This window comes from Ovis aries, chromosome 24 (genome assembly GCF_016772045.2).
Source record: "Ovis aries strain OAR_USU_Benz2616 breed Rambouillet chromosome 24, ARS-UI_Ramb_v3.0, whole genome shotgun sequence".
Taxonomy (NCBI): Eukaryota; Metazoa; Chordata; class Mammalia; order Artiodactyla; family Bovidae; genus Ovis; species Ovis aries.
Window position 1 is genome coordinate 36,419,832 of NC_056077.1, and position 26,329 is coordinate 36,446,160.

The 26,329-nt window shown below is 50.6% G+C and overlaps 1 protein-coding gene across 3 annotated transcripts; it reads right to left on the reverse strand.

Moving 5' to 3' along the window:
• Positions 1-3,588: 3,588 nt before the first annotated feature.
• On the reverse strand, positions 3,589-23,730 carry AGFG2 (ArfGAP with FG repeats 2). Of its 3 annotated transcripts, XM_004021014.5 has the most exons (13): positions 23,373-23,730; positions 15,071-15,164; positions 14,135-14,250; positions 12,883-13,036; positions 12,165-12,324; positions 11,393-11,518; positions 10,698-10,730; positions 6,968-7,088; positions 6,697-6,779; positions 6,430-6,510; positions 5,494-5,622; positions 5,084-5,169; positions 3,589-4,752 (listed from the first exon to the last, which is right to left on the reverse strand). In XM_004021014.5, the coding sequence occupies exons 1-13, from the start codon at positions 23,582-23,584 to the stop codon at positions 4,693-4,695; spliced, it is 1,455 nt and encodes a 484-aa protein (XP_004021063.1). In that variant the 5' UTR covers positions 23,585-23,730; the 3' UTR covers positions 3,589-4,692. The 3 variants fall into 3 exon arrangements, with proteins under 3 accessions (XP_004021063.1, XP_011959933.1, XP_042096155.1); XM_012104543.4 differs by lacking the exon at positions 10,698-10,730; XM_042240221.1 differs by lacking the exon at positions 5,494-5,622.
• Positions 23,731-26,329: the final 2,599 nt, after the last annotated feature.

Genomic DNA, 26,329 nt, shown 5'->3' on the forward strand with positions numbered 1-26,329 from the left:
GTCCCAATCAAGTGTCACTGAAGGCGGAAGAGACCCTCTCTCAGGGCCCTTCCCTCTCGCTGCACTAGTGCCCTTGGCCCCTCCCCACCATCACTGTTCAAAAGGAAGGCTGGCCAGGCCAGGGGGAAGCTCTATGTAGACTTGCTGCAGAGGGAAGTGTCCTTTGCCCCTCGCATCCCCAGACGTTTGAAATGGGGCTGCAATTCAGACGTTTTGACACCCCACTTCTGATCCTTCCAAGGACCACCCGCTCAGGCGGGTGATGGCACTGGTCAGTGCACACTCTGTGAGACAAACTGGCAGCTGACACATGGGTGGGGGTCTTAGAGGACCTTACCATATCACTGTTGGGGCAGATTGTTTACCTGAAGTAGGGGAGCTGAGGGTTTGGGAGAGGAAGAGGGTGACTGTAGCCCCTATTAAACGTGGTGCCGTCGGGTGGGGAGGGAGTTATGCCAGCAGGACTGAAGCAAGGCCCCCTGGCTCTTTCCCCCAAGCTAGACCATGGGCCAAGCAAGCCTGAGCAGGGAGGGCTGGGTTCCCACCCACACTCCTCCACTTCCCAGGCATGGAAGGAGGAGTCTGGTCTATGAACTGCAGAAGCCAATAGTGTGATGTGCAGGGAGGCTAGGATCCTTGAATATCTTTAAGGGTTGTGTTGAAAGTGTGATACAGAGTTACCACCTGGCATTGTGAGGATGGGCATCTGCCCAGTGGGCAGGCGATGCTCAAGCCTGCTCCAGGTGCCTCCCGGTGAGCACAGCCTCTCCGCAGGTGCCAGAGAGGTGGTATCTGCAGCTCAGGTGGTACATGGGGGCCAGCTGCAGCCTCCACCTCTGATGGATGTTGTCTAGGGAGAGGCAGGTCTGGTAGATCCTGAAGTGGACATCACAACTGAAGTATGTTCAAGGTCAAGGCATCCAGTGTGGCCTTGACATACGTGCCATGTGTGAAGTGGCAGGGGCACAAAAGACACCTGCAGGACTCTCCGCTTCCTAGTCCTGGTGCTGCCTCAAGAAGCAGGGCACTCACAGGCCCAGGTACCTGCTGTGCACTTGCCTGGAGCCTTTAGTCCCAAGCCTTGATTTGAAGCTACCCCATGGGAGGGTCGGAGAAGGCAATGGCACTCCACTCCAGTACTCTTGCCTGGAGAATCCCATGGACCAAGGAGCCTGGTAGGCTGCAGTCCATGGGGTCACAAAGAGTTGGACATGACTGAGCGACTTCACTTTCACGCATTGGAGAAGAAAGTGGCAAACCACTCCAGTGTTCTTGCCTGGAGAATCCCAGGGACAGGGGAGCCTGGTGGGCTGCCGTCTATGGGGTTGCACAGAGTCGGACACAACTGAGGCGACTTAGCAGCAGCAGCATAGGAGGGTCTCTTCATATCCAGTCCTTCTAATTCCCTACCATCCAGTCCACCTTGCAGCACCCCAGGCCTTGTGCAATCACAGCCATTGTCACAGAGACCAGCTCCAGACCATCTTGTGTCACTGAACCCCTAAATGCTGGTTAAAGACAAAGCAGGAAGTAGCAGGGATAGGAGCATGGGCCCTGGGTGAGCAACCACGGTCCAGTGGGTTGGTCATCAATGCCAGGTGATTTACCCTGCTGGGTACCAGGAAAAGCCCCGAGCCAAACACATGACCTAATAAGTTGCCCCGGCAACAACACTGCCCTTGATTCTACCCAGGCAAGATTTATTTCAGCTGGTTACCCTGGTAACTCGTCTGGCTCCCCCCAGTGACAGGAAGTAACACAACCTCAGCTCTGCTGGGTGAGAATGCCTCCCCCAGCCTGAGGGGGTCCCCCTGTGCATCCCACTGCCAGCTGCAGGGCATCTGAGGGATGGACTCCCACATTCCACATGCCTTGGGAAGACTCACCACAGAGGAGCCTACAGGGAGGAGGCTAGGGCTCTGAGGCTCCCAGCTCCCTCTTGTCCCTTGGGTTCTTGCTCCTCTGTGGAGTGGCATGCAGGGACACCACCACCCGCTTCCTCCATCCTCTCCCCACTGCCAGGGCTCCCAGGCCCCAATACAGCGAGAACGGAGAGCTTGGCAGAAGTCATGGGGACTGGCTCCTGCTTCCTCACCCAGAGAGGCAGCTGCCAGTGACCTGCTGAAGGCTGGGGTCAAGCCAGAGGGCTGTTGCCTGCAGAGCGTGGTCACAGCATTGGCCAGGGGACCATGAGAACTTGGTCAGAAGCCCAGCGGCAGCCTGGGGGGAGTCCTTGCAGCCCCACACTGTGGGTTCATCCTGGCAACCACCAGGCTGGGCCTGCAGGGAGACCCTGGAGGATGGGGCAGGGAGAACACAGCCCAGTCATTATCACGTCAGGCATTCTTCCATCCTGGCTGCCTCCTTGGAGAGAGGGCGCCAGTGGAGGCAGTGCTAGGGCTGTTCTGCAGTCCTGGGCCGGGCCTGTGCCTGGGGAACTCTTGACTTTTCTCCCCTGGAGTTGGATGCTGACCCAGGGTTACTTCTCTGGTCATCCTGCCCTGGCAAGTGAGCTGGCTGGGGTCCATGTCGGACAGAGTGGCTGGGAGGCGTGGACGGGGACTGCAGGGAGGTCCTGGGCCCAGGCACCAAGCAGTTGAGATCCCTCTGGGAAACAGCAGAAGTGTGGCTGAAACAGTAAGAGGCACTGTGGCTCGTGATCCTTTAAATCTCGCCTCTAACCTCAGTGTTCTTGGTTGGGAAAGGAGTGAGGGGAGCTGGGGAACAGGAAGAAAAGGCTTCCCTACTGCCCCCATGCAGATTTCAGCTTCCCACCCCTCGCAGGCTCTGAGCAGGGAATGGGAAAGAGAGAGAGAAGGGGAGAGCTGTTGTTTAGTTGCTTAGTCATGTCCACCTCGTTGCAACCCCGTGGACTGTAGCCTGCCAGGCTTCTTTCCATGGAATTTCCCAGGCAGGAACACTGCAGTGGGTTGCCATGGAGTACCCAGGGGTAAAAAAGATGGTGGTCCACTCTTGGAGCACCACCAGGAGATGGAAGGAGGGTAGAGGCTAGAGAAGGGGAAGACACATGACACGATGGAGACTGGGCCCTGGGGAAGTGGGAAGGCCAAACCTGGCTGGGCGAAGAGCAGCAGCTAAAGGTATTTACAAAAAAAATCTTCAAAGTAAATCAGTGATAACACTGTCCCCGCCTCTCCTTGCTGCCAGGTTGTTAAAGGTCACTGAGTGGAAAGACCCAGAGAAATCCCAAGAAAGGACAGCTGAAGGGTCAGGGTTCCTGGGCAGTGGGTGGGGAGCTGCACCCAGCCCTGGGCCTCTCCTTCACCAGGTGCGGTGTTTAACCCAAGCCATGTTTTGTTACCACACAAACAGCCCAGACACGTGAGTATTGACAAAACACCCTCAGGTGGCGAGGGTCTGGGTAGGGTCTGAGGATGCCCCTGACCCAGGAGTGCTGGATTTTGATGACCCCCCCACCCCCTCCAGCTCGCTCCATTGCCAAAACTGGACTGCAGTTCAGGCAGGGGCTGGCTGTGTCCTTGGCCAACAGCAGCATCGTCAGCAACCCAGGCAGTCACGTTGACTGACACGTGGACCCTGAGGCTGGCCCAAAGCAAGACCACGAGAGACATAGATATATATATTTTTTAAATGCAGTTCTTTCCCAACATTGCCCGCAACAGCTTTGGTGCAGAGATTTGGGGGGTAGGGAAGGGGGGGAGGCACGTGGGGGAAAAAAAGGGAAAAAAAAAACACCCAGCCAATTGCACAAAGCCTTTTCCTGAAAAAGCTCAGGCCCTGGGGTGGTCAGGACATGTGGCTCCCTCCCCCAGCCCCTGGAGCTCCCGAGTTGCAGTCGAGGCCCAGATGGGGGTTCATCCCATTCCTGTGTGGAAGAGCTGTCTGGGAGGGGAGAATGGCTGTGTGTGGATACGTGTGTGTGCATATATATAGACAGATATATAATTAGCTATATTAGAAAATTCTCTATGTATAAATATAAAACACTGGTATCCAAACATGACACCACAGCTAACTAAAGTGCTTGACGGCAGTTGGGCATGTGTAAGTCTGTAGGTGAAATGATTCATCCTAAGTGCCCAGGACGTGGCAGGAAGCTGGGGAAGCGAGAACATGGAGAAAGGGGTGCTGGCCTGAGCCAGGGCACACTGGTCCCCCAGGGCCTCCTCGGCCTGTCTGATCACCATTCTGCGCCTCACCCCCCACCTTTGCCCTGCTTTCCCCACAGTGCCTCCGAGCACGAGGAGAACAGCATCAGCAAGCTGGGCACTGGGGAGTTGTTCCCACAGGGGAGCGCTGGTCAGCCTATGCCCATGGCTTCCTCCCCTGACAGGGTTCAGAGTGAAGGGAGCGCTAAGGGCAAGAGAGGAAGACTACTGTCATCATTGTTAATAATTTGAAAAATAAAACACCACGGCTCCTCTAGGCCTGGCTCTGTCATCTCACCTCTGGGCCCCCCCGACCCCCCGCTGCCTGGGTGGGGGCTGGAGGAGGAAGGGAAGGAGACCTGGGGGGGCGGCTGACCTGGGAAGCTGTCTTTTTATCTGCAAGCCCCAAGCAAAGCATTAGCGGCTCCGCCACCCTCAGCCCCCTACCCTGCAAAACAAGACCCATCTGGTCTCAGATCCACAGAAATGCCACAGGCAAGTGGTCGTCAGAACTCCAGGGAGTAGAGGGGCCCCAGAGAGCAGGCCCCCCTAGGACACAGTGCTACAAGAATGGGTTGGTGGTCGAAGGTTTGGCGGCAAATGGGCTTGATGAGGATCCAGTCTGGAAAGAAAGAACAACCGCAAATTGTTAAATTACGGAGGATGAGCTGGAGGCCACAGAGGACGTGTGGCTCAGGACTCCTTTCTCCTTCAAAATGACTGTGTGGAGGGAAGAGGGCAAATGAGGGAGCTAGGAGGCCCATAGAGGGCATGGGGAGGGTGGATGAAGTCAGGGCTGAGGATCCCTGGCTGGGCCAAGCAGAGTCTCACAAGGAACGGGCATGCGTCCTGCCCCACATCACCCTCTTCTCCTGGAAGGATTCCGTCCCCAGCCCCCAGGGTTAAAGGCCACGCGTCCTTACAAGGCCCGGACCCTGCCCTGGCGCGCTCACCATGAAGGGGTTGGTGGAGATGCCGGCTGGCTGACTCAGTGGCCTCTGCCCCAGCTTGGCGGATCCCAAGTCTCCAAAGGAAGAGCCTGGGAGGCAAGAGCAAAAATTCAGCTGACGGGAGCCCTGCCGCTCAGGCGGGTACTGCCCAGCTCGCCTGTCTCCCTGCTGGGCAGGCCCAGCTACAACCCAAGGCAGGGGCCCAGCAGGCTCTTCTCCAAAGTGGGGAATAAACATGTGGAACAATCAGAGGACACAAGCAGGTCTGCTGCTTCCCTGGGCTCCCCCTGCTGGTCCAAAAGGGAACTAGCTGAGAGGTCTGGCTCCCTAGTATGTATTCCTGACATTCACAGGCTCACAGACCCTGAGGGTGGGAATGGGTAAGAAAGGAGGGCTTGGTCTGAACCCCTTACCATTCTGCTGCTGAGTCATCGAGGTCTGTGTGGGGAAGAGCGGTGGTGGGAAGGGGCTAGCGAACGCCCCGGTAGGTGGCACTGTCTGGGGGAAGCCTGGCCCAGCACCGCCCATCCCAAAGCCTGGCCCTGTGGAGGGAAGGACGTGAGACAGGCGAGGGTTCTGGAAGGTCGGCCAGAGAACAGTCCTTCCAAAGTCCCTCCAAGATAGGGAAATGGAAGCTAGTTTTTCCCTACCCAGAGGTACCTAGTGGAAGGACCTGAAAGGAGCACAAAACCCTTCAGCCTCCGTGCACCCTGCCAAACCTGCCCTCTCGGGGCCTGTGGGTCAGAGGACAGGCTAGTTATGAGCACAAGTACAACACGGAACTGGGGTCCGCTTTCGGCCACCTTTTTACTGCATAAACCATAGCAAGTCACTTTCATCTCTGAAATGGGGACCAATCCTATCTCCTAGGCATGACTGCTGTAAACATGAAATAACGGTGGTGAGCCCTAAGTGTCGGGCCCGCCACGTGGATCAACTTGGTAGGGAGTATTATTCTCTCCCTGGTTTCAAGGTTTTCTGAGAACAACCAGAAAAAAATAAAAATAAAAAGGAGGTGGCGGTGGCACACGAGCGTAACTTTGGAGAGAGAAAACTCCGGCTGAGGAGGGCAGGGAACAGAGCCATGGTTTCAGGTGGGACACAGAAGGGAGGAGGCTGGACCGCCGGGGGAAACAGGGCTGGAGGAAAAAGCATCCATCACTCCCAGTCAACGTCAACCCTTCGGAACCGGCTCAGGGGAGAGGCAGGCTGTTTTTTCTAACTCTGGAATTCCAGGACCTGGGTGTCTCCAGTCTTTGCCCACTAGGTGGCTTGGAAGTTAAACCGGTCTGACCTGGGCTGGTGACTCTGGAGAGAGCTAGCGTCAGGGGATAGTCTGGGAGGCTTACCTGTGGCCAAGCCATTGGGCTGGAAAGGGTTGGTGGAAGGCAGCTGGGCATGCGCAGCAGGTGTAGTGAAAGGGTTGAAGGCTGCTCAGGGTGGAATAGGGTAGAGGTGGGAGGAAGAGCTGGTTATTTTTTTCTTGTTTGGTTAATATCCTAACTGAGCATTCCTCTAAATCCCAGTGTGCATCTCTCCCCACCCCCTCCCTCTAGAGTCCTCAATTTCCTCTTGGCCTTAGATCCCCTCCCGGGGTCTCTACACAAAAGACTCACCTCCAAAAGCAAGCCCTGGGCTGCCGCCTCCACCAGTGGTGGCCGACTGGATCGTGGGGACCTGGCCAGCCATCCCGAAGATGCTGTGACATGGGGAGAGAAGTCAGCATGCACATCACCCAGCACCGAGGAAGGGGGCTGGGCAAGGGACCAGGAGGTGCAGACCCCATCCTGCCGGACAGGAGGAGCTGAGCAGGGTGGGATAACCAAGGCCAGGCTTTCTTGGCTGGCTTTCCTGCCCGAGGGCGAGCTCCCCGATGTCTGGACCTACCTGCTGGGGATGCCTCCAGCTGATGCCCCCGGCCCCAGGAGGCTGCCCACATCTGCGAGGCTGCTGGGCTGACTAGCAGGTGCGAGAGGAGAGGCACCAAATGGAGTTCCCTGGCTGCTCCCTGGGCAGGAACAGGAGTAAAACAGGGGGTGCTGGCGTGAGACAGGAGGGAAGGGGCAAGAGGAGGGATGGAGGTGGGGTGCAGTGGAGGGGCAGGGAAGCGATGGCATGAATGGCACCAACAGGGTCCCCACTAGACCAATTCCATCGCCAGGAAATTTCCTTACAGATGTAACTTATCAATGGCCCCCCACAAAGTTATTAACTGCAGTGCTGTTTAATAGCAAAAGACTGAATTATCCTAAATATTCACTAACAGAAGGCTGAATAGATAAATTATGGTATAGACATAAATTGGACAGCAGTGCAGCTATAAAAAAGAATGAGGAAGCTCTTAATGTACTGATGAAAAAAAATCTAACAGTACTGTTTAGCTAAAGAAAAATCAAAGTGTAGAACAGTATGTATACTATGTCATAAAATGTGTAGTAAAAAAAAGAAAGAAAACAGGACAATAAAAATGACTTAAGTGAAGGCGGCTCCCTCCTTTACCCAGAGGCAGGGCTGCGGAGAGATGAGACAAGAGACCAGCATGGGTCAGGCTGCAGAAACATTCTGTAGGATGGGAAACCTGAAATGTATTTGTGGGAAAAAAAAGGAACGTGCCTGCAGAGGTGGAAAGTGGAGGTGGAATTGATAGGAAAGTTCATGGGACAAAACCTTGCAGAAGGCGGGGAGGGGGCGAGATCACAAGGGAAGATACTTCCTTAGACACAAGAGGAAAAAGAGGGACAGGAGTGAGTTTCCTGGTGGCCGGAGGTTAAGACTCTCGTCTCCCAATGCAGGTAATGCAGATAGGATCCCCAGACTACAACGCCCCGCAGGCACCACAACGTCAAAACGTCAACCACGTAAGCCAGCACGTGCCACAAGAGCGTGAAGACGTCTATTACCTATGCCCCCTAGGCCGCAACGACGTGAAGACGTCAACAACGTGGAGACGTCAACACGTGAGGCCCACACGCCGTACAACTACAAAAAGCCTCGCGCCTCCCCACCCCACCCTGACGGAAGACCCGGCATAGCAGCAGCAACCCCCCCCCCCCCACACACACACACACACAAAAGAGGGAAAGGAAAAGTTAACAGTCAGGGCTAGGAAGGAAACAGCAGGGCCAGGGAGGTTCTCAAATCCATGTGGTTGCGCTCTGGCCCCCTCAAACCTTACCCCTGGTTTCTTGTCAGTGAAGTTTGGGGCTCTGAGCACCTCAGACCTGTTCTGTGGACCTCCCTGCGCTTCCTTTTCCAAAGCGTGAGGCTGCCGCGTTTGTCCAGATCCCCCTGTTAAGGCCACCTTCCTGGTCCTGGGCACACCTGATGGGACGGCCTAACGTGGACGAGCGGAGAAGCCAGCGGGGATGTCAGGCGCCCAGGCCGGCCGGCCTGCCTGCCTGCCTGCCTGCCGCGAGGATCCGGGACGGGCTGCTTCCTGAGGGGGGCTCTCCTCAGCCCTCTCCCTGCCCACCGCGGGCTTTCCCGAGGGACGCGCGCTGGGCTGTAACGCTCACTGGTCTTAAGTGAGGACGACTGCAAAACCAGCCGGGCGGTGGTGGCCCTTCGGCTTCTCAGACTCCAGGCCCTTCCTTTGCCCGACGGACTCGAGGTACGTGGATCTCCCGAGCGGACGCGGCCCCCTGTCCTCCCTGGGGTCCGACCCTTCAGCGCCACTCTGGGCCCTGGGGCTGGGGTGCTCCTCGCAATGAGGACCTGGCCGGCCGTCCTCGCGGCGGGAGCGGGAGCTGCGTGCCTCCCGGCGGCCGCTAGAGGGCAGAGCGGCCGGGGCTCGGGTGCTACCTGCGCGCTTGCCTGTGGGCACCTTACCCGCGCGGCTGGGTGTGTAGACTTGCCTCCTCGCAGTTTCAGAGAAAACCGCACTTTTAGAAGCCTCCCCTTGTCCTCCTCCTCAGCAACATAAAAATATAATCCGGCACGTCAGGAGAGACGCCCACGTCTCCCCGAACCTTAGTGGTTCTTCGTGTCACCCTCACAGAAACCCCTTCGTGACCGTGGTGGGCCGAGAAGTGACTTGGATCCGCCCCTGAGCAGCCATTTGATTTGGGCCAAGGCACCGGCCTCGTGAGCCAGCTTCCTCGACTGCAAACGGAGAGCTTTCTTTCCTCGAGGAGATGACAGCCGGGTGCTCTCCGGGCACCATTGGGGCTGGCAGGCTCGGGGTCGGGCGGGGACTGTCTGCTTCTTGAGATGAGCAGACACTGGACCAAAAGTCCATCCCCGGTTCAGCCTGCGATGGCTCCAGGGCTGACACCTTTACTCTCTCCCTCTCTCTTTTAAAAGAGCCCCTTTAATAAGCCCTCTTTTTCTGGCCACACCTCGCGGTACGCAGGATCTTAGTTCCCTAACCAGGGATCGAACCTGTGCTCCTGCAGTGGGAAGTGTGGATGCTTAACCTCTGGCCTGCTAGGGAAGTAACCAGTTGTGCTAGGAATGCATTTCTGAATGACCCGTTTATAACCACCTTGTAATAGGCTGTTTCCTGTGAGGTACCATGCCTGGGAATACTTTTCTTGCTAAACTGTATATTCTGGTGCCAATTTATATTCTTAAAAGTAGCATACCTATTTTCCCACACAGTACTGGCAATTATTGATCTTTAAAAACTGTGTGAATATAGTTCTTATAGTTGTATTTTCTCTGATTAGTTAGGTCGAGGACATATTCATGTTTTTTTCTGGGTATTACCTGCTTCTATCCCTTGGCCATTCTATTCTTCCCTTATTAACAGAAAATTTTAAAAGGCACATTATGGTTATTGGCTTTTTGTTTGTTTCCATGTTGTAAATATGTATCTTCTCCCTATCTGCTTCATGCCTTTAAGGACAGGAAACATTGTTTTGGGACATTTTTTAGGACATCTTTGTTTAGGTCATCTTTTACCATATATAATACTCTGACCTATGCAGTTTCTCCTTGTTAGAATTTCTGGAGATTTTGTTTCCCAGTGTATGGTCAAATTATATATATATATATATATATATATATATATATATATTCTTTTACTTTCTTAATATATATGGTCAAATTATAAAAGGGTTATATGTTTGAAATAATATATATTCTTTATTTTTGTTATAAAGTTCTACTTGTATTTCTTAGGTCAGACTTGTTAAAGTGTTATTCAGATGGTTACCTTCCTTCTTTCTTTCCTTGTCCATCTACTCCATCAGTTAATTTTGTGAGAGAACCTATTATAATCTCTGTCTGTTGGTTTATCAGATTTTCATTCTAATAGTTTTTGCTTTACGGATTTTCAGGCTACCTCATCAGTTACTTTAATTAAGTTCACGATGTGAGAATTTTGTTGTGAATTTTAACTTCTGTCAAAATGTCTCCTCTGTTCTATGCAAAAAATTAAATTCAAAACAAAAAATCAACCAGTTGGTGGGAGGTGGCGGGGGCTGTGGGCAGAGCAGAGTCAGAAATCTGTGCTGTGGGCTGGACTCTGCCTCTCTGTGGACTGAATGACTAGGGAAACCGCTAGCTGCCTCCCCTGTAAAAAGGGTACATTTGAGGGGTTCCTCCCTCAAAGCTGAAAGGTCTGAGACAGAGTCTCGTGCCTTGGGTCACTGTGGGATGGGAAGGAGTAACTTACCAAAGCTGTGACTTCCAGTTAGCACCCGACTGGCTGGCGGTGAGGGTGGGGAAGGGAAAGGGCAGGTCGGTGGGGAGGAGAGAGAGAGTCAGTCACTGGCAGTTCCCGGACGTCTGTCCTCACAGTGCTCCCGACTGCCCTCCGTGTGCAGGGTGTCCAAAGGGAGGGGGCAGCCCGAAAGCTCCGGGGACGGTCATCTGGGAGCTTTGGGAGGGACCGAGTGCTTGAAGAGCCTTTAGACTCTCCTTCATTCGCACAGCAAGAACACCACAACACGGAGTGGGCAGGCCTCTGCTCTAAGGCGGATGGGTGAGGCCTTCTGGAGACTGCCCTGGACACTGCTCCAGCCCTTGCTCTGGGGGCCCTCTAGGGGGAAAGGTCATGTCCATTCTCAGGTCCGCATTCTCAAGTTTTCTCATCTCAGGCTCCCTTACTTCCCAGTGAGCAACCTCCTACCACACAGCCCGCACAACTCCTGCTGTGCTTTTAGCCATTTTCCTTACATGAAAAAGAAAAAAAGAACAGAGCCCCTTCCTGACAAGAACCTCATCAGACTCCTCTCATCCTTTCCTGGAGCTTCATCTCTTTGTGTGGGTTCTCTGGGCTGGTGTGGATGTGAATGAAAGATGATGTATGGGTGTGGACAATGGAACGCAGTTGCCAGAAAGAAAGGAAGCCAGAGGGGCAGAACTTACCTGGGGGCACCGGCTGGGCCTGGAACGGGGCTTGGCCAGCTGGAGGAATGCTTCCAAATGCAGAAGAGCCGGGGCCACTACCAAAGGCATCGAAGTTGGCAAAGCCCCCATGGGAAGGTGTTTGGCCTGTAGGTGGAGAGAATATGAAGGTTATGTTTGTAGAAAATGTATGTAATCTGTATCATACAGCGGCCAAGAGCCACTCAATGAGACATCTGCCTCCCCACAGGGCCCTCTTCAGAGGGAGTTGGCAGGAGCCTGGGGCAGACAGCCAGACCCATGCAGAGGGAAAGGGGCTCTCAGAGACTCCAAGTTTACTCCCCGCTTTTTATCCTTACTCCATGAGGCATTAACATTTTTGTCAGGGTCTAGTTTGGGTGGAATCGTGTGAAAAAAATGTTGTGGGGAAGGGCTTTAAAAAAGAAAAAGGGAAACTAGAAAACCACTTTGTTCCACCCTCTATTGGCTACTGCTGATCTTCGGGAAGAGGGCAGGGGAAGTGGAACCTGTCACAATTCCCTTGCCCCATTTTAGTAGACAGAAAGTAAGGAAAAGGCTCTTTCCAGTTATCTAAAAGGAAGGGCTAGGAGCCCCCCGCTGTCATGCTTTTGGTCAAACTCCCTATCGTAATCCTGGCTATACTCATCTGACCCTCACCCTCCAGGCTGTGATTCTTCAGAATCACCATCGTGTTCACTTCTGTGCAGAGCTGGAGCTAAGTGAAATTCCGTGTCTGATGGGGACAAAAGTTCTCATCCCAAGTCCCACTTACCCCCAAAGGCTGGGAATGCAGCAAAAGCTGGTGCCACCTGGGGAGCAGCAAAGGGGTCTCCGCCGATGTCAGCCAGCAGATCAGTACTGGCTTTCTTGACTGAGGAGGCGGGAGGAGGTTGAGAGCTCCGGGGCTGGGCCGTCCGAGGCTGACTGACAGGCTTGGAGGAGAAGGCAGTACATAGAGCACTTGGAATCCCAGTCATGACCCAGGCCCCTGCATGGCTCCCCTGGCTGCCCCAGGTAGGCAGGTGGAGAGAGGAGAGGGAGAAACTGCCCTCAACCAAGAGGGTTCCTGGGCAGAAGCGTTGCCTCAGCCCTTCTCATACCTGATTCCTTTGTCCTCTCGGGACAGCCGCTCCCAGAACCACACACTCTAGAGCGTGAGTCAAGGCAACCCTGAGACACATAGGGACGGTGCCCAGCAGCAGCCCCTGGAGCTGCTTGAAGCAGTGTCCTGGCCCTTGTTTTTCTTTGGAGGAGTGGTCAGGTTTGAAGTTGATACTCTGACTTCCCTAAATACCACTTCCTGTTGGGTTCTTTCTTCCAAAATACACAAGTCCAAGGTGAGAAATGCAAGACCTAGGTCTCAGCAGGGCTGAGAACCCATTCACACCTCCTCAATGATCATCTGCTAAGTCTAGGGGATTTGATTTAGGAAACTGACACCCCTGTCTCTGAAATCCCATAATAATGTCGAGGGCAGATCTGAGTGTTACCTGGCTGGAGCTGGAGGCAGCAGCTGAGAGAGACGGCACAGGATCCCCCAGAAGTGTCCGGGGGGGCTTGCCTTCTGGGATGGAGCCCTGGACGGGGGTGGAGGTGCTGCCTTTGGTGTAAGTGGGCCCCTTGACTTGGTCTGGGGGGACATACCTTGGAGAAAGAATAGTTAGGCAGAAAGGAGGGGTGAAACCTTGAAACCTAGGACCTTGCTCAGCTTAAGTGCTTGAGAAAACAGGTTACAGCAAAGTCCCTTCTTATTTTCCCTACTGATTCTCTTTTTTGAATTAAAGGAAGCTGACCAACACAGGAGAGTTCTGCCTAACTTGAGCTGCTCCTTTACTCTCAGATCATTTTTTTCCCGCAGGGATGTTGTTCACTTTGCTTTGGCTTGTGCCGGCCTTCCCCACACCTCTCCCTCCTCTTTCTGACACGTCAAACCATCTGGTTTCAAATAATAACAACCTCCAATCAGGCTGACCAACAGGTGATCCTATTTTCCAGCTTCCTACTCAAGGGCCCCCTTTTACTTCCTGGGCGTGTCTTCAGGTTCTTCTTTCTCTGCCACTTCATCTTCTAAGCACTCAGGATTTACCCTGCTGGCTCCTGGGACTTCTGATAAAATCCCCTTCCACTCCAGTGGATGTGGTCTCTACTTGGGATGTAACTTTTTTAGTCCCAAGGACACTCCTTGGAGGGACTACAAAATGCTGTTGTACCCACACCAGTCTCCGCGCTCTCTGCATTCTCTTCTTCACCCTATAGTTATCCCCAACCATGCACACACCCCAGAGATGGAACAAGAAGGGGCATGTGGGGGAAGAAAAGGCAAGTGAGAACAGAGATGCTGTTTCCTCACAGGAAAAAAGGGCACCTATAAAACATGGGTTAGATGAGTAAATCTAGAGGCCATGTGCTCTTAGCCACCTCTCTCTGTGACATCATTGGAGCTATAAAAACTAGTCCACACACTCCATAGCTGGGGAGCCTGGCTCTCCCCTCCACACAGTCTTCTGTCTCTCCAAAGGAGGGGGATATCAAAGCTGCAGGGTCAGTGACCAAGAGCAAATTGTCCTTCCTTGTACCTTTATTATTTAGAAGTTAGAATTCAGTCCTAACTGAATCTGAGTGGAACAGACTCAACCCTTGTCTAGCCTTTGAAAGAAGCCCCAATTCAGCTCTGGAAAATGGACCATAAGATGAAGTGTCTTGGACACGTGTCTCTAGAGTAATCTCTTTCCTCCTCCTTACCATCTCTTCTTTTCATATTTTTCCTGGAGAAATTCCTTCACCTTCTGAGGATCCCTGGAATCTGGTATTAAAGATGTCCGAGCATCAAAAAGACCCAGCCAGATCTTCCTGCAAACCTAAAGGGATGAAGTCGAGTGACAGAGGAGTTGGGGCAGAAAGTGTGAAATGGGAATCATACCATTTCCAACTCATCCATCAATAAACATTTATTGAGCATGGACACAACATGAGGATCTGGGTACAACTACAAAACAAACATGATCTCTGTCCTTGCAGAGTTGATAATCTAATGGCGAAATAGTGTCTTAGATAAATACAGATACATTTATAATGACACATTGTGACACGTCTTGTGAAATAAAGTACAGGGTCATGAGAATTAAGGGAAACTAAATTTGGATGGGGGTGGGGTCAGGAGCAATCTTCAGAGCTGTGGCTTCCAGAACACCTCTAGAGGCTCTTGTTTGCACTCTCCAAGTAAGCCCATCAAAGGAGTACTTCTGGCACCAAGGCTGGAATCTTCCCACCAGCAGATTTAGCTGGAGAAGGGTTTAACGTACTCTCAAGTAAAGACATGGGCTTACACCCAGTTGCTGAGGCTTAGGTCAGCAGAGCTGGCTCCAGGAGCTCCTGCTCAGAGGGGCCACCCGGTCAACTCTGAACGCTCATCACTGTGGAGCATCTCTTCCTCAAGGGTCACCCCAACAGAGACTGCTCCTTCCCCAGATTCTTCCAACAAGAGGCCCAGACAAACCTCAGTTTGTATAACTAAGATTCCGTAAACGTACACATGTACATAGGTAAGATACCTTACACACTAAAAAATAAGAGAAACTCGAACAGAAAACTGTAGGGGCTTTCCTGTGATCTGAGACAAAACTCCACTGACAGACAGGGCAAGTACATCCTGGAATCATTCCGGCAGCGGCGGCTCACCTCGTTTCCACGGGCTTGCAGGAACAGTACTTCAGGCTCAGTGAAAGTCGTCATGGAGATGGACTTGACTCGGTGAGGGGGGTTCAGGCCTCTCCTGTGAGGGAGAAGCAGAACAAAAGAGAAGCAGAATGCCGTTAGCACTGCAGGTCTTCTTATAGGAGGAAAGGGAGGGAGACAGGATAAAACCACGCGTAAATGAAACTCTCTGACTGAAGCTACTTCTTAATTCAAGGAAAGAAGGGAGGCCAGAATGTTTTGGAGGCTTCTCCTGAGAGACAGGAAACCCGTCATTCCCAAGAAGAAGGTAGAGCATGTCCATCCAGAGCCGCCTCTGCTTGGCTCAGACCCCGGCAGCTGAATGTTCAAGCTGAGGGGTTCTTCAGGGAACTCAGGTGTGTGACCATTTCCCATTTCCTGCTTCATCATTGTTTGAGGCCTACAGCACATGCTCAGGGTCCCAGAATCCACGGAGACACAAATCTTTCAAGCAGGAGGGAAGGCAAAAATGAAGGCCCCTGATATTCCTGATAATACCAACACGATAAAATTTGGAGACAAAGAGTCTCTAGGCTGGCTGCTGCTCCTCTCCTCTATGCAGGAGGCTGTGTGGTGGAGGGATGGAGGGGGTCCCTCATTTAGGAAGTGATTTCTGGGAAGAGAAATACTTCAGACTTTCCTGTCAATTCTAGATCTTGAAACGAAGCAAGAGTCAGGTTCAGCCGTGAGCTTTGAGACGGGCAGGAGTCAGGAACATGAACCCTGTAGGGATGCTTTTGTGCCAGCCCTGTGTTTTCATTCCGTTAACTCCCTGGGAGTCCAGCTCTGCCCACAGATGCCCCGTGGAGACTACAGCCAAGCCGGCTTCCTTCCTCCCACTCAGCTCCCCTCCAGAGTGTTCTAACGGGAGCGTGGGGCTAAGCCAGGCATGGTTTCAGAGGTTCCCCTCTCCTTACCTTCAGTTTTGCTCTAAATCCACCACCCTCGACAAATTAAAACACCAGTAGCTGAACCAAAACAAATAAACTGGACCTTGGGGCCAGGAGTGAAAGACCACGGGTGCATGCGGGAAAGACAATCCCAACTGAGAGGACTCTGGGTTTTTACTCCCTGGAAAAAATGGGCAAAGCAAGATGTGAAAATAAAAGTAACGCTAGCATAGGGTCTTGACTGACGCCCTCAGGAAAGTAAACAGAATTTACCAGATAGAAATCTTAGGGAAAGGTGGAGAAAGCACATGTCCAAGCTTCCAGGTGCACACACTGAACAAAGGTGATCTGGGAAGCTGGGCAGAATGGCAGCGTGTGGATTAGTGTAAGTGAATCAGCCCCGGCGGGAGAGCAGACAGATGACAGAGTACGAGGTAAACGGTGAAGGGAAGCTGCTCTTCAGTACGATAGGTTACCGTCTATGGGATTCTAACCAAGGACAGGAAGGACGCTGGAGGCTACAACTGGGGGCATTTTCAGCAATTCTGCCACTAGACTTGGATGGTTCTCAAAATGACCCTTTAAAAGATAAGCAATATCAAAGAGGATAGATGCCCCGAGGAAAGATGAGAGCAGGGAAAACCAAGAGCCAGGCTTTGTAACTCAGTGTCAAACAATAGCTCTTAAACTTGATTTGACCTGAAGACTGTCTTCTGATTGCAGTTCAAAGAGATTCCAGTTTTTCCTCCTAAGCCTCTCTCACCAGTGGCTGGGTTCTGTTTGTTCCGAAGTCCAGACATCCTGCTTTGATACTCTTTCCTTTGCCCCTTCTCACCTTAGCCACTGTGCCCTTGCCCCGGGAGTGCCAGGCCTTTCTGAGGTCTCAGCAGAGTATACAGAGCCCTCTGTTCCTGAGCCTGGGCTGCCCTGCCACCTCCCACTAACAAATATTTACTCTGCTAAATAAAAGACGAGGCATTGTGGAAGGCACTGTGGGGGACACAAAAATTACAGGACTTGGTCCTTGATCACTAGGCACTTGTTTCCAAGAAGGGGCCAGGGGAGCCTGGACGAGGGTGCTTCCCAGGGCAGCAGGCACACGCAGTCAGATCAGGGAGCATGTGGCACCAGGGTGCGGCAGCGAAGGAAGACAAATGGTCGTGGGAAAAGTAAAACGGATTATGTTTACACTAGAAAGACAGATTCTAAGCCTATCACAAAAAAGGTCATTGACATTTCCTGAAAGGACAACCAGGAACTGTTAGCAAAGTGTAAACAGGGAGGTGTGTTTCCTTGGGTGGAGGTGGGGGGGGGCGGTGAGGAACTTGACCCACTCATCAATCTAGAGGAGATGCTTAGAACAGAACTTCCTATGGCTGAGCTTGGACTAGAGGCTTTAGGGGGTGGAGACAGGATAAAGACAAAGCAGAGAAAAGAAGTGATTTAGGTGCTTTGGGCCTAACGAATCTGATGGAACAGGATGTTTCCATAGCACAGTACAAAAAGCACTGCTCTGACCTTGATGTCTGTAGACTGGATTATGTATAACCAGAGCCACGGTTTGGGGGCAGGGAGAGTCTACAAGGTAACACTCTGCAGCCCAGGAAGAGGGCCTAGTTACACAGCCAGAGTCAGAGCATTTGTCTCTGAATCACAGAGAGGTCACTGCTGGCTGAGAGAAGCAAGTTAGAAACAAGAGCCCCTCTCCCCTCAGGAGCTAAAAGCAAATGATCTAGGAGTGTTATGTGTTAACTTGGTACATACCAGGGCCATGCCCTGGGGCCAGATGGGAAGCACTGGCCTGGAATTACACACACTTGACTCTCCAACTTGCAGCTGGTCTCCCCAACATAACTCTCAGGTTCTCCCCCAAAGAAGAAGTGAGAGCTTGCAGGAGGCACTGCCCTTTCTTTGGTTATCACAACAAATATATTCTGTTATTTCTAACCAGGAGGACCTGGGGAAATAGATAAAGGTATTTGCCCAGAATAGGGCAACTTTTTCTAGTTGAAAGCAAGTACATTACTAGGGCTCAAGCCTTCAGCCTTTTTCTACTTCAGTTTCTTTTTCACAGGGCCCCTAAACGGCATTTGGAGTACTCTGAATCACTCTCTGAAGTACTTAGAATTACTTGGCAAGTGAAGTGACTTGCAGAGATCCTAGTCTGTCCAAGCCTCTCTCTCTCTTTGCCTCTCTCTCCCTCTGGCTTCTGTTAAGCATACTACTATTTCTGCAAATACCACAACTTTTTGTTTCTCTGTGGTCATCACCCTCAAACTGGCCCATATTTTGCTTCTGTCTTGCTTCATAAAAGCCTAAAACCTGCTCAGCTACTCAAATAAGAAAGTTCTGCCAGGTCGACAGTGGAAAAAAACAGTTCCACCCAGCACCCAAGTTCCTTCATTTGTGCCAGATTTGAACTTGGGCATTCCTTACCTCTGAATATTTGTGTTCAAATGAATCTACCCTAGACTGTGTTTCTTTGCCCCTGGGATTCCATTTCTCTGCCTCTGAGCCAGGTTCAGCTAAATCAGGTTTGCTCTTACTTTGGACTCAAACATTACCAAGAAGAGTCCCTATTTAGGAAGGCTCCCTTACTACCCTGCTCTGGGGTCAATTTCACTAATTTTAGGGAATTTCTTCCTAATCGAAATTTCCCTGCTTTGACCCATTTCCTGAAGCTCTTCCTCAGGGACAATAATAAGCAGCTGCCTTCATATAGAGACACATTGAATGTGATATTAGCAGCTACTTTCCTCTTTAGGCTCAATCTCAGACCTTTCACATCCGCCCGCTTTCTTCTCATCCCTTTGGTAATTTATTATTTTCTTAGGAGCTTTTCAAGTTTGCCAAGGTAAGATAAAGTGCCTAAATCTGTAATTTTAGAGACTCTGTCCCTCTTGCTTGGCGGAAGTGAATTTGACAGGTGAGGTGCAAGGGGATGGAAGGACAGGACTAAAGTAAGGGCAGGGCATACAGGCATACATCCACCTCTCCAACCCCGACAGATGGAAAAGTACTGAATTACTGAACAGCATAATATACCTTTCCTTCCATGGAGATAAAAGTGTTTCACTTAGAAACAGTTACTAGTGAGGCAGACAGGGAAACTAAGGCACCAGGAGGGTAGCAACTTATCACAAAGAAAGAGCTGTCAAGCTCATCTCTTGAAACCCAGTCCAGAGCTCTGTCCATCTAAATCCTGACTTAATCTCATTGTCAGAGTAAAGATATAAAGAAGCAGAAGACACAAATGTCCATTACTGAGACCTGAAGGATGATGGATTAAAGGATAGACCCAAACAGACAGGTCAAGGAAACATGTCACGTACTTGGCTAAAAAACTGGGTGTCAAAGACAGTGCCTAGCCTAGATGCCAATGAGATCTCAGGCCTCTCCATCTATTTCCTTTTTCAAGAAAAGTGGCTTATCCATTTTTATCCACTGAGGCATCCAAGCAAGCCGGAACAAGAGAGAACACTGAGGCCCTGCTCTGGAAAGAAATCCTTTTCGGGGGCAATTTTTACCCCTCTTGAGCTTCAAATGGCAGACTCATCTTCTAGTATAAGAGTTAGAAATATAACTAAACAGGCAAGCGCATGAACAGATTGGGGAGATTAAAAGATCTATATCCAGGTTAAGGAAATTAGGTATTGGAAGAAAACCAAATGAATAAAACTAGGTCAAATTTGGGACCTACAATTGTGGCAGCATGTATGTAAATTTAGCAACGGGAGAAGCTAGCAGCTTCTCTCTCAGGCCCCCACACCCAACACTGTGGGTTTCTGCTAGAGATGAAAAAAAAAAGTCTCATTTAAAAAGACGGCAAGAATGAGCCCGCACGTGCACACAGGAAGGCATAATCATACCTACCCACCACCATTAGAATCTCAATTTTTCTTTAGATCTTGGGAGATTCAACTTTGGCTGCAACTGTCAACTTTGTTATATCAGTCAATCAGGCCAGATGGGAACCCTGGCAGTTCTGCTTACTGCCCCCAGAACACTCCATCCCCCTAAGTGGTTGATAAATTTGTAACACACTCAACAGAAAACTAGCTTTCAGAAGAAAGCCAATCCTGCTGTCTCCTTTCTCTGCCTATACTAAAGTATATGTCAATATCCTCTTTATTTTAAGAAAGAATTTTTCTTCTCTTTTCATTATGGTACCTCAATAGGAGCTCCTATCAGTCTCTAGCCCATGCTGAGTGTTAGTTTACTTCATAGTGCTTATCAATACCTGCATTTATATATTTGATGATTTATTTAGGGCCATGGCCTCCACTAGGATTCAGGCTACCTGAAGATGGGACTTTGTCAGTTTTGTTCATTACCATATCTCCAGCGCCTAAACTGGTGTCTGAGGCTTCAGAGACATTCAACAAATATTTGTTGACTGACTGACTTACTGACTGAATGTGCAAGCTGCTGGCCTACTACTGCGAGCTCACTTCCTACCACCACAAAATCCTAATCTGTAGGCAATCAACCATGTGGATTTAAGATGTTAACTGGTGTGTGGATCACCATGGAGACGCCTCTTCAGCATCTGCTGGGCTGTGTGCCCCCTCCTCACACTGCAGCCAGCAAACCCCACCTCACATTCTACCTGTGGCCCACCTGCCAGCTCCCAGCCCTTCCCAAGGGACATCAAGGGACACAGGTAATACTTTGTGAAGATCTCTTTTAAAGCTTTCCATGCTTTGCCCTGCTGCTGCTGCTGCTAAGTCACTTCAGTTGTGTCCGACTCTGTGTGACCCCATAGACGGCAGCCCACCAGGTTCCCCTGTCCCTGGGATTCTCCAGGCAAGAACACTAGAGTGGGTTGCCATTTCCTTCTCCAGTGCATGAAAGTGAAAAGTGAAAGTGAAGTCGCTCAGTCATATCAGACTCTTAGCGACCCCATGGACTGCAGCCCACCAGGCTCCTCTGCCCATGGGATTTTCCAGGCAAGAGTACTGGAGTGGGATGCCACTGCCTTCTCGGATGCTTTACCCTACTCTATGCTAATTACAACTCCAATTGGAAAGGAGAAGTAGCATCAGAACCCAGTCTGACAGTCGCGGCCAGGGCAACTGCAGCTTTCCTGTGGAGTTTCTTTTGATATTTCTCTCTTTATAATCTCAACATGCCTTCAGAGTTGAGCTTCATTTATTGGTCCAGCTTCTTGACCTTTCACTCTCCCCTCACTTCCTGATAACAAAGGATTGGCCCAAGTTCTCATTTCCCAGTCACCAAAATGTGTTCCCTAAAGTCTACCACCTTGAGAATCACTACAAGTGATTCTCATAATGCTTTACCAAAATACTAAGCAAAAATGTCCTTTCTAAATTGTTCTGAAACTAAAAAAAATGGCGGGGTGTGCTGGGAGACCCCACCATTGGTCCTATAGGAACTTCAGTTCCTGCAGAGCTAAGCCCCTAGCAGGACATACACACGCTGCAGACAAGAGACAGGCCTCTCTGTTACATTAAACAGTCCTTAGGTCACTGTCACCCAGTGTCTGCCCAGATCACAGGTGTTTGACTTTTCACCAGTGAGATCAACAGTGACCACAGGGGGAAGTGGTAAAGTTCTGTAAATTGTGCGATGACATTTAAAGAGTTAACTTTTCCAGCAAAAGAAACCAGGTTGTAAATGTGAGCCAGATCCCTTGGCCCTCCATCTGTCCTGGTTGAGGGATATTCATTATAGAAGGGAAATGTTGTCTATGGGATACTTTAAACCAAGGTCTAGAAAATAATGATGTCAGTACTTGCCCCTTACTCAGTGTTTGAGGTTTCATGCCATGGTAGCTAAGCATGGCAATGAACTGATGCTGTTCATGACATTTTCTTCCTGGGACCTAGACTCTGATAAGCCAACAGTTTTATCCCCCTGCTTCCTTTTACTTCTCTACTGAGTCTGTAATTGGATTTGCCTTTTCATAACAGGATCTTCAGGAATATGCTCTTTCTACTTTACCCTATAAATAGTCCTAAACTTTGCTCCTATTCTCCTCAAAATACTTGTCCCAGTCTTTGGTCTCCATTCTTCTACTCCATTTGAGCCTCTATATCAACTTTTGACAAACTCCAGTTTGTGTTCTAAACCACTGTCCGAAGAGCCACAAAACTTTTACTTACACCAAAGTCAAGTCTATCCTCACAACATACAAGTAAAGTTGATCAAAACCTAAAAGTTTGGCAAAGGAGGCAAAAACCAAATAGAAATAATCCTAAACGGCATGCGGGGACCTGGATCCTCATTTCTGGTCTGCCATGATCATAACTAATAGCAACAAATGCTGAAAACAGCAACCCCTATCTGGCATTGGATAAGTTACTAAACCTCTCTTTGCTTCTGTTCTCCCATCTGTCACCCAAGAACAATACTGCTCCCTTCTTGGCTCCTAAAGGTGAAAGAAGAAACAAGGAAGGCACTCCTAGTTAAAATCAAAACCAACCAAACCAATGTATTAATACTTAAAAAGTCAAAATAAATCCCTTGTTAAACTTATAAAGATAGACATATAGGCTTGGTATCAAATTTTAGACATGCATCTAATAATAATAATTCCCTAAGGGGAAAAAGAACTTTACCATATAACCAGCAATCTGGGCTAGAACTGTGGCTCTAAATTAGCTCAAGTGTGACCAAATACAGTGCCAAGGGTAGCATTGCAGATTATACAAGGGGACCCCCCCCCCGCCCCCGCCCCAATCTAGAAGAGTTGCTAGATGCTACTACCAGGAGTAAGCCGTGGAAACAAGGAGCTTGAAAGTATAAATTATTACTGTTAAGGATGGCTCATCCAGAACCCAAAACCTCTGGAAAAGTTAATTTCTCTAAAAAGGGCAACCCATCACCATTCATCTCAGATTTGTAAGAAATTTCCCTCTGGGGAGCATTCCAAAGTCCTGAAAGATTAGGATCTGTTCCTGAACACTAGAACACGGCCCTTTACCTAACAGTATCACTCTGCTGTTAACCTGTGTCTTTCCTGTTGGCCCTCTACCTACACGAAGTTCCCTTGGGGTGTTTGTCATTCTCTGGCCCTTTAAATCTGTGACCCTCCCACCCCACCCCAATTTCCTTCAATTCTCCCCACTTTCGGATCGCTCGCTCTCCTTTAGGGAGTTTCTGCAGTTCTCAGGCTTTCCTTTCCTTTGCATCGCGACTCTAATCATGTCTTGTCGCCCCTGATCCTTTCCCTTCCCCGTGACGCCTCTGCAGCAGACGACCCTCTCGGCACATCCGTCGTGTCTCAGGCCACCCCGCCGCCCCTGACCTCGGCTCTGGCCCTTCGCCCTGGGTCCCGATGTCCCCAATGCCGACTCTCCACCTCTCCTTTCCCGGTCCTCCCCCTACTGTTCCCCGCACGCCGGTCCACTCACAAGAGGCCGGAGCAGGTGGTGCACACGAAGCTGCCCACGGTGATATCCACGTAGGTGACCCCGCGCTGGGCGCACTCGAAGCAGTGGCGGTTCCCGGCCTGGCTGCAGCCGCCCAGCTCCCGCACCCGGCGACACCACACCTCCGAGGCCGCCTCCGCCTCCGCCTTGACCCCGCCACCCGGCCCTGGGCCCTTCTTCGCCGCCATCACCATGGCTTCTCAACCCCTCAGACCTCCTCCCCGCAAGTCAGCAATCGCCCCTTCAACCACTGCCGCCTTCCCGCCTCCTCAGCCGCCTACGCACGCCAGGCTCCCTTGACAGAACCTAGGAAGCCGGCGGCATCCGTGCGAGACTCCTCAACCCGCACCGCCCCCCCCCCACCCTGCTTCGCCTGTTCTGCACACTGATTGGCTAGTCGCCTCCACCTCCTCACTCTGATTGGCTCGGCTTTGGACGGCCTCGAGATGCGGGAGCCACCAACGCCACGCCCCACTGCCTTCAGACCTCAGGCCTCTCGGATTGGTCTGCAGAGACCCTGGCCCCGGGAACCGTGCGTGCTCTCTCCTTGTTCCCGCCCCCTCTCGCCACTGCCTCCAGGGCGGCCCGCCTCCCACACACGATTGGTGAGTCCTAGGAACTCTGGCCCCAACGCTAACTCTGACTGGCTGTAGAAGCTGCAAAGATAGCGCGCGAGAAAGAGTGGTGTCCCGCGCTTGCGCAGCTGTGGTCCTCCTGACGCATGATGTTAATTCCCGCTAAATTTCAAAGGACTAGTTTCAGCTAGACTGCCTGCAGGAACGCAAAGCCGAAAGGAAGTGGCCAAATGCAGAGGCCAAGCGGTGGTAGAAAAGGGAACGCTCAAAGGAAGGGAGGAGAGCAATTGCTTTATCAACGATTTTTTTTCTTTTTTAAATCCTGCTCTGATGTAGGAAATCTCATTTTACGGACAGTCTTAGTGTACCACTTGGTATAGGTCACATGACTGATTTCTGATCTGGGACGTCTGACTTTGGAAACCCTACATTTTACCGCAACCCTATCCGTGAAACAATATTTGAGTGTTCATTTGGCAAACACTCACTGAGTAGTCTACGAGGTTAAAGCACTGTTGTAGATACTGGGAGTACAGCAGTAAACCAACCAATCGAAATTCCTATCCTCATGAAGCTTACATTCTAGTAGGGGAGGCAGACAATAAAGAATCATCACCTCTGATGGTTGGAGAGAATCAAGGTATTGTAAAAGAGAATGACTTGTTGGGTATTTTAGATTGGTTAGGGAACCATCTCTGATTCAAGTGATATTTAAGCTAAGACCTGAGTAACAAAAAAGAAGTCAGTTAAGAAATGGAGCAACCCAGGCAGAAGGAAAAGCAAGTGTGAAGGCCCTAAAGCATGAGGAGGCTTGGTGTGTGAGAGCAGCAAAAAAGAAAGCAGAGGGACTTCCCTGGTAGTCCAAGGAATATATCTGCTACAGCAGGGGATGCAGGTTCAATCCCTGGTCTGGGAAGATCCCACAAGATGAGGAACAACTAAGGCCTTGTGCCAGAACTACTGAGACCAGGCTTTAGAGTCGTGCACCTGAAGCCAGTGCTCTGCAAGAGGAGAGGCCAGGGCAACGAGAAGCCAGTGAGTTGCAGCTAGAGAGCAGTCGCGCCTGCCACAGCGGGAGAAAGCCTGCATGTGGTGAGGAAGAGCCAGAGCAGCCAAAAACAAAGACACTTTTAAAAGTCAAGTAAGGAGGAAAAGGGTTTATGTGACCTCTCTATACTAGTTTTATAAAGAAAGGAAAATGCAGGGTGCCTGGAGTGTGGTGAGGAATAGGGGGCAGATAATGCTGGAGTGGGACCTGATGGTGTTAAATGTTTCATACTTCTTTCAGTAAGGAATTTGGGATTTTATTCTAAGTATGATGGGAAGCTGTATTAGTTAGAATTAGGTCCCACTATGACAGAATACCTCAAATTGTGTGTGTGTGTGTGTTAGTTGTGCCCAACTCTTTGCGACCCTACAGACCGTAGCCCACCAGGCTCTTGCATCCATGGAATTCTCCAGGCAAGAATGCTGGAGGGGGTTGCCATTTCCTTCTCCAGTACCTCAAATAATCAGAGCTTAAACAAGATGAAATTTGTTTCTCTCTCATGTAAAAGTGTAGGTAGGCGTTCCAGAGCTGGTGGGTTGCTCCACTGTGTCAGAGACCCATACACCTTGTATCTTGTTTCTTCACAGTGCCATTGCCTCCCCTCCCAAGTTCACCTCGTGGTTTATTCCAGCTTCAGCCGTCATTCCTATTACAGCAGCAAGAAGAGGCTGCTTTTTAAAGGACATACACACAACCTATTTGTCTCTCCCTGGTCAGAACTCAGTCCTGTGTCCACATCTAAGTGCACAGAGGGGCTCTGGAAAATATATTCTTTATTTTGGGCTTCTATATCCACTTGTAAACTTCACAGATTCTATTATCGAAGTGGTAGGGGAGAAAGGACATTAGGATAAAACCATGGTTTCTGCCACGGAAGCCATTGGAAGGATTGTAGGAGGGGCAAGACATGATCTGCTGTTCACTTTTAAAAAAACAATCATTCTGTCTTTTCTAGGGGAAATGGTTACAGTGGGAATGATTGGAACTAGGGCAATTAAGAGGTGAGTTCAGCAGTCCAAGTGAAGGGGGCCACAGACCAGGGTTGTAGGAGTGGGTTGGAGAGTAATGAATTGATAGAGGGAATGCTTTGGGAGGTCAAATCCATAGAATTTGCTAGTGGATTGTATGTGGGAGGAAAGGAAAGAGGCATCAATGGCAGCATCTCTAGAGAGGCACTGTCCTGTATTACTCTCTGTGATGATGAAAGTGCTCTGTATCTGACTGATGTGGCCATTCACCATTTGAAATGTGACTAGGAAAGCTGAAAATCTGAAATTTTTATTTTTTAAATATTTATTTCTTTATTTGGCTGAGCT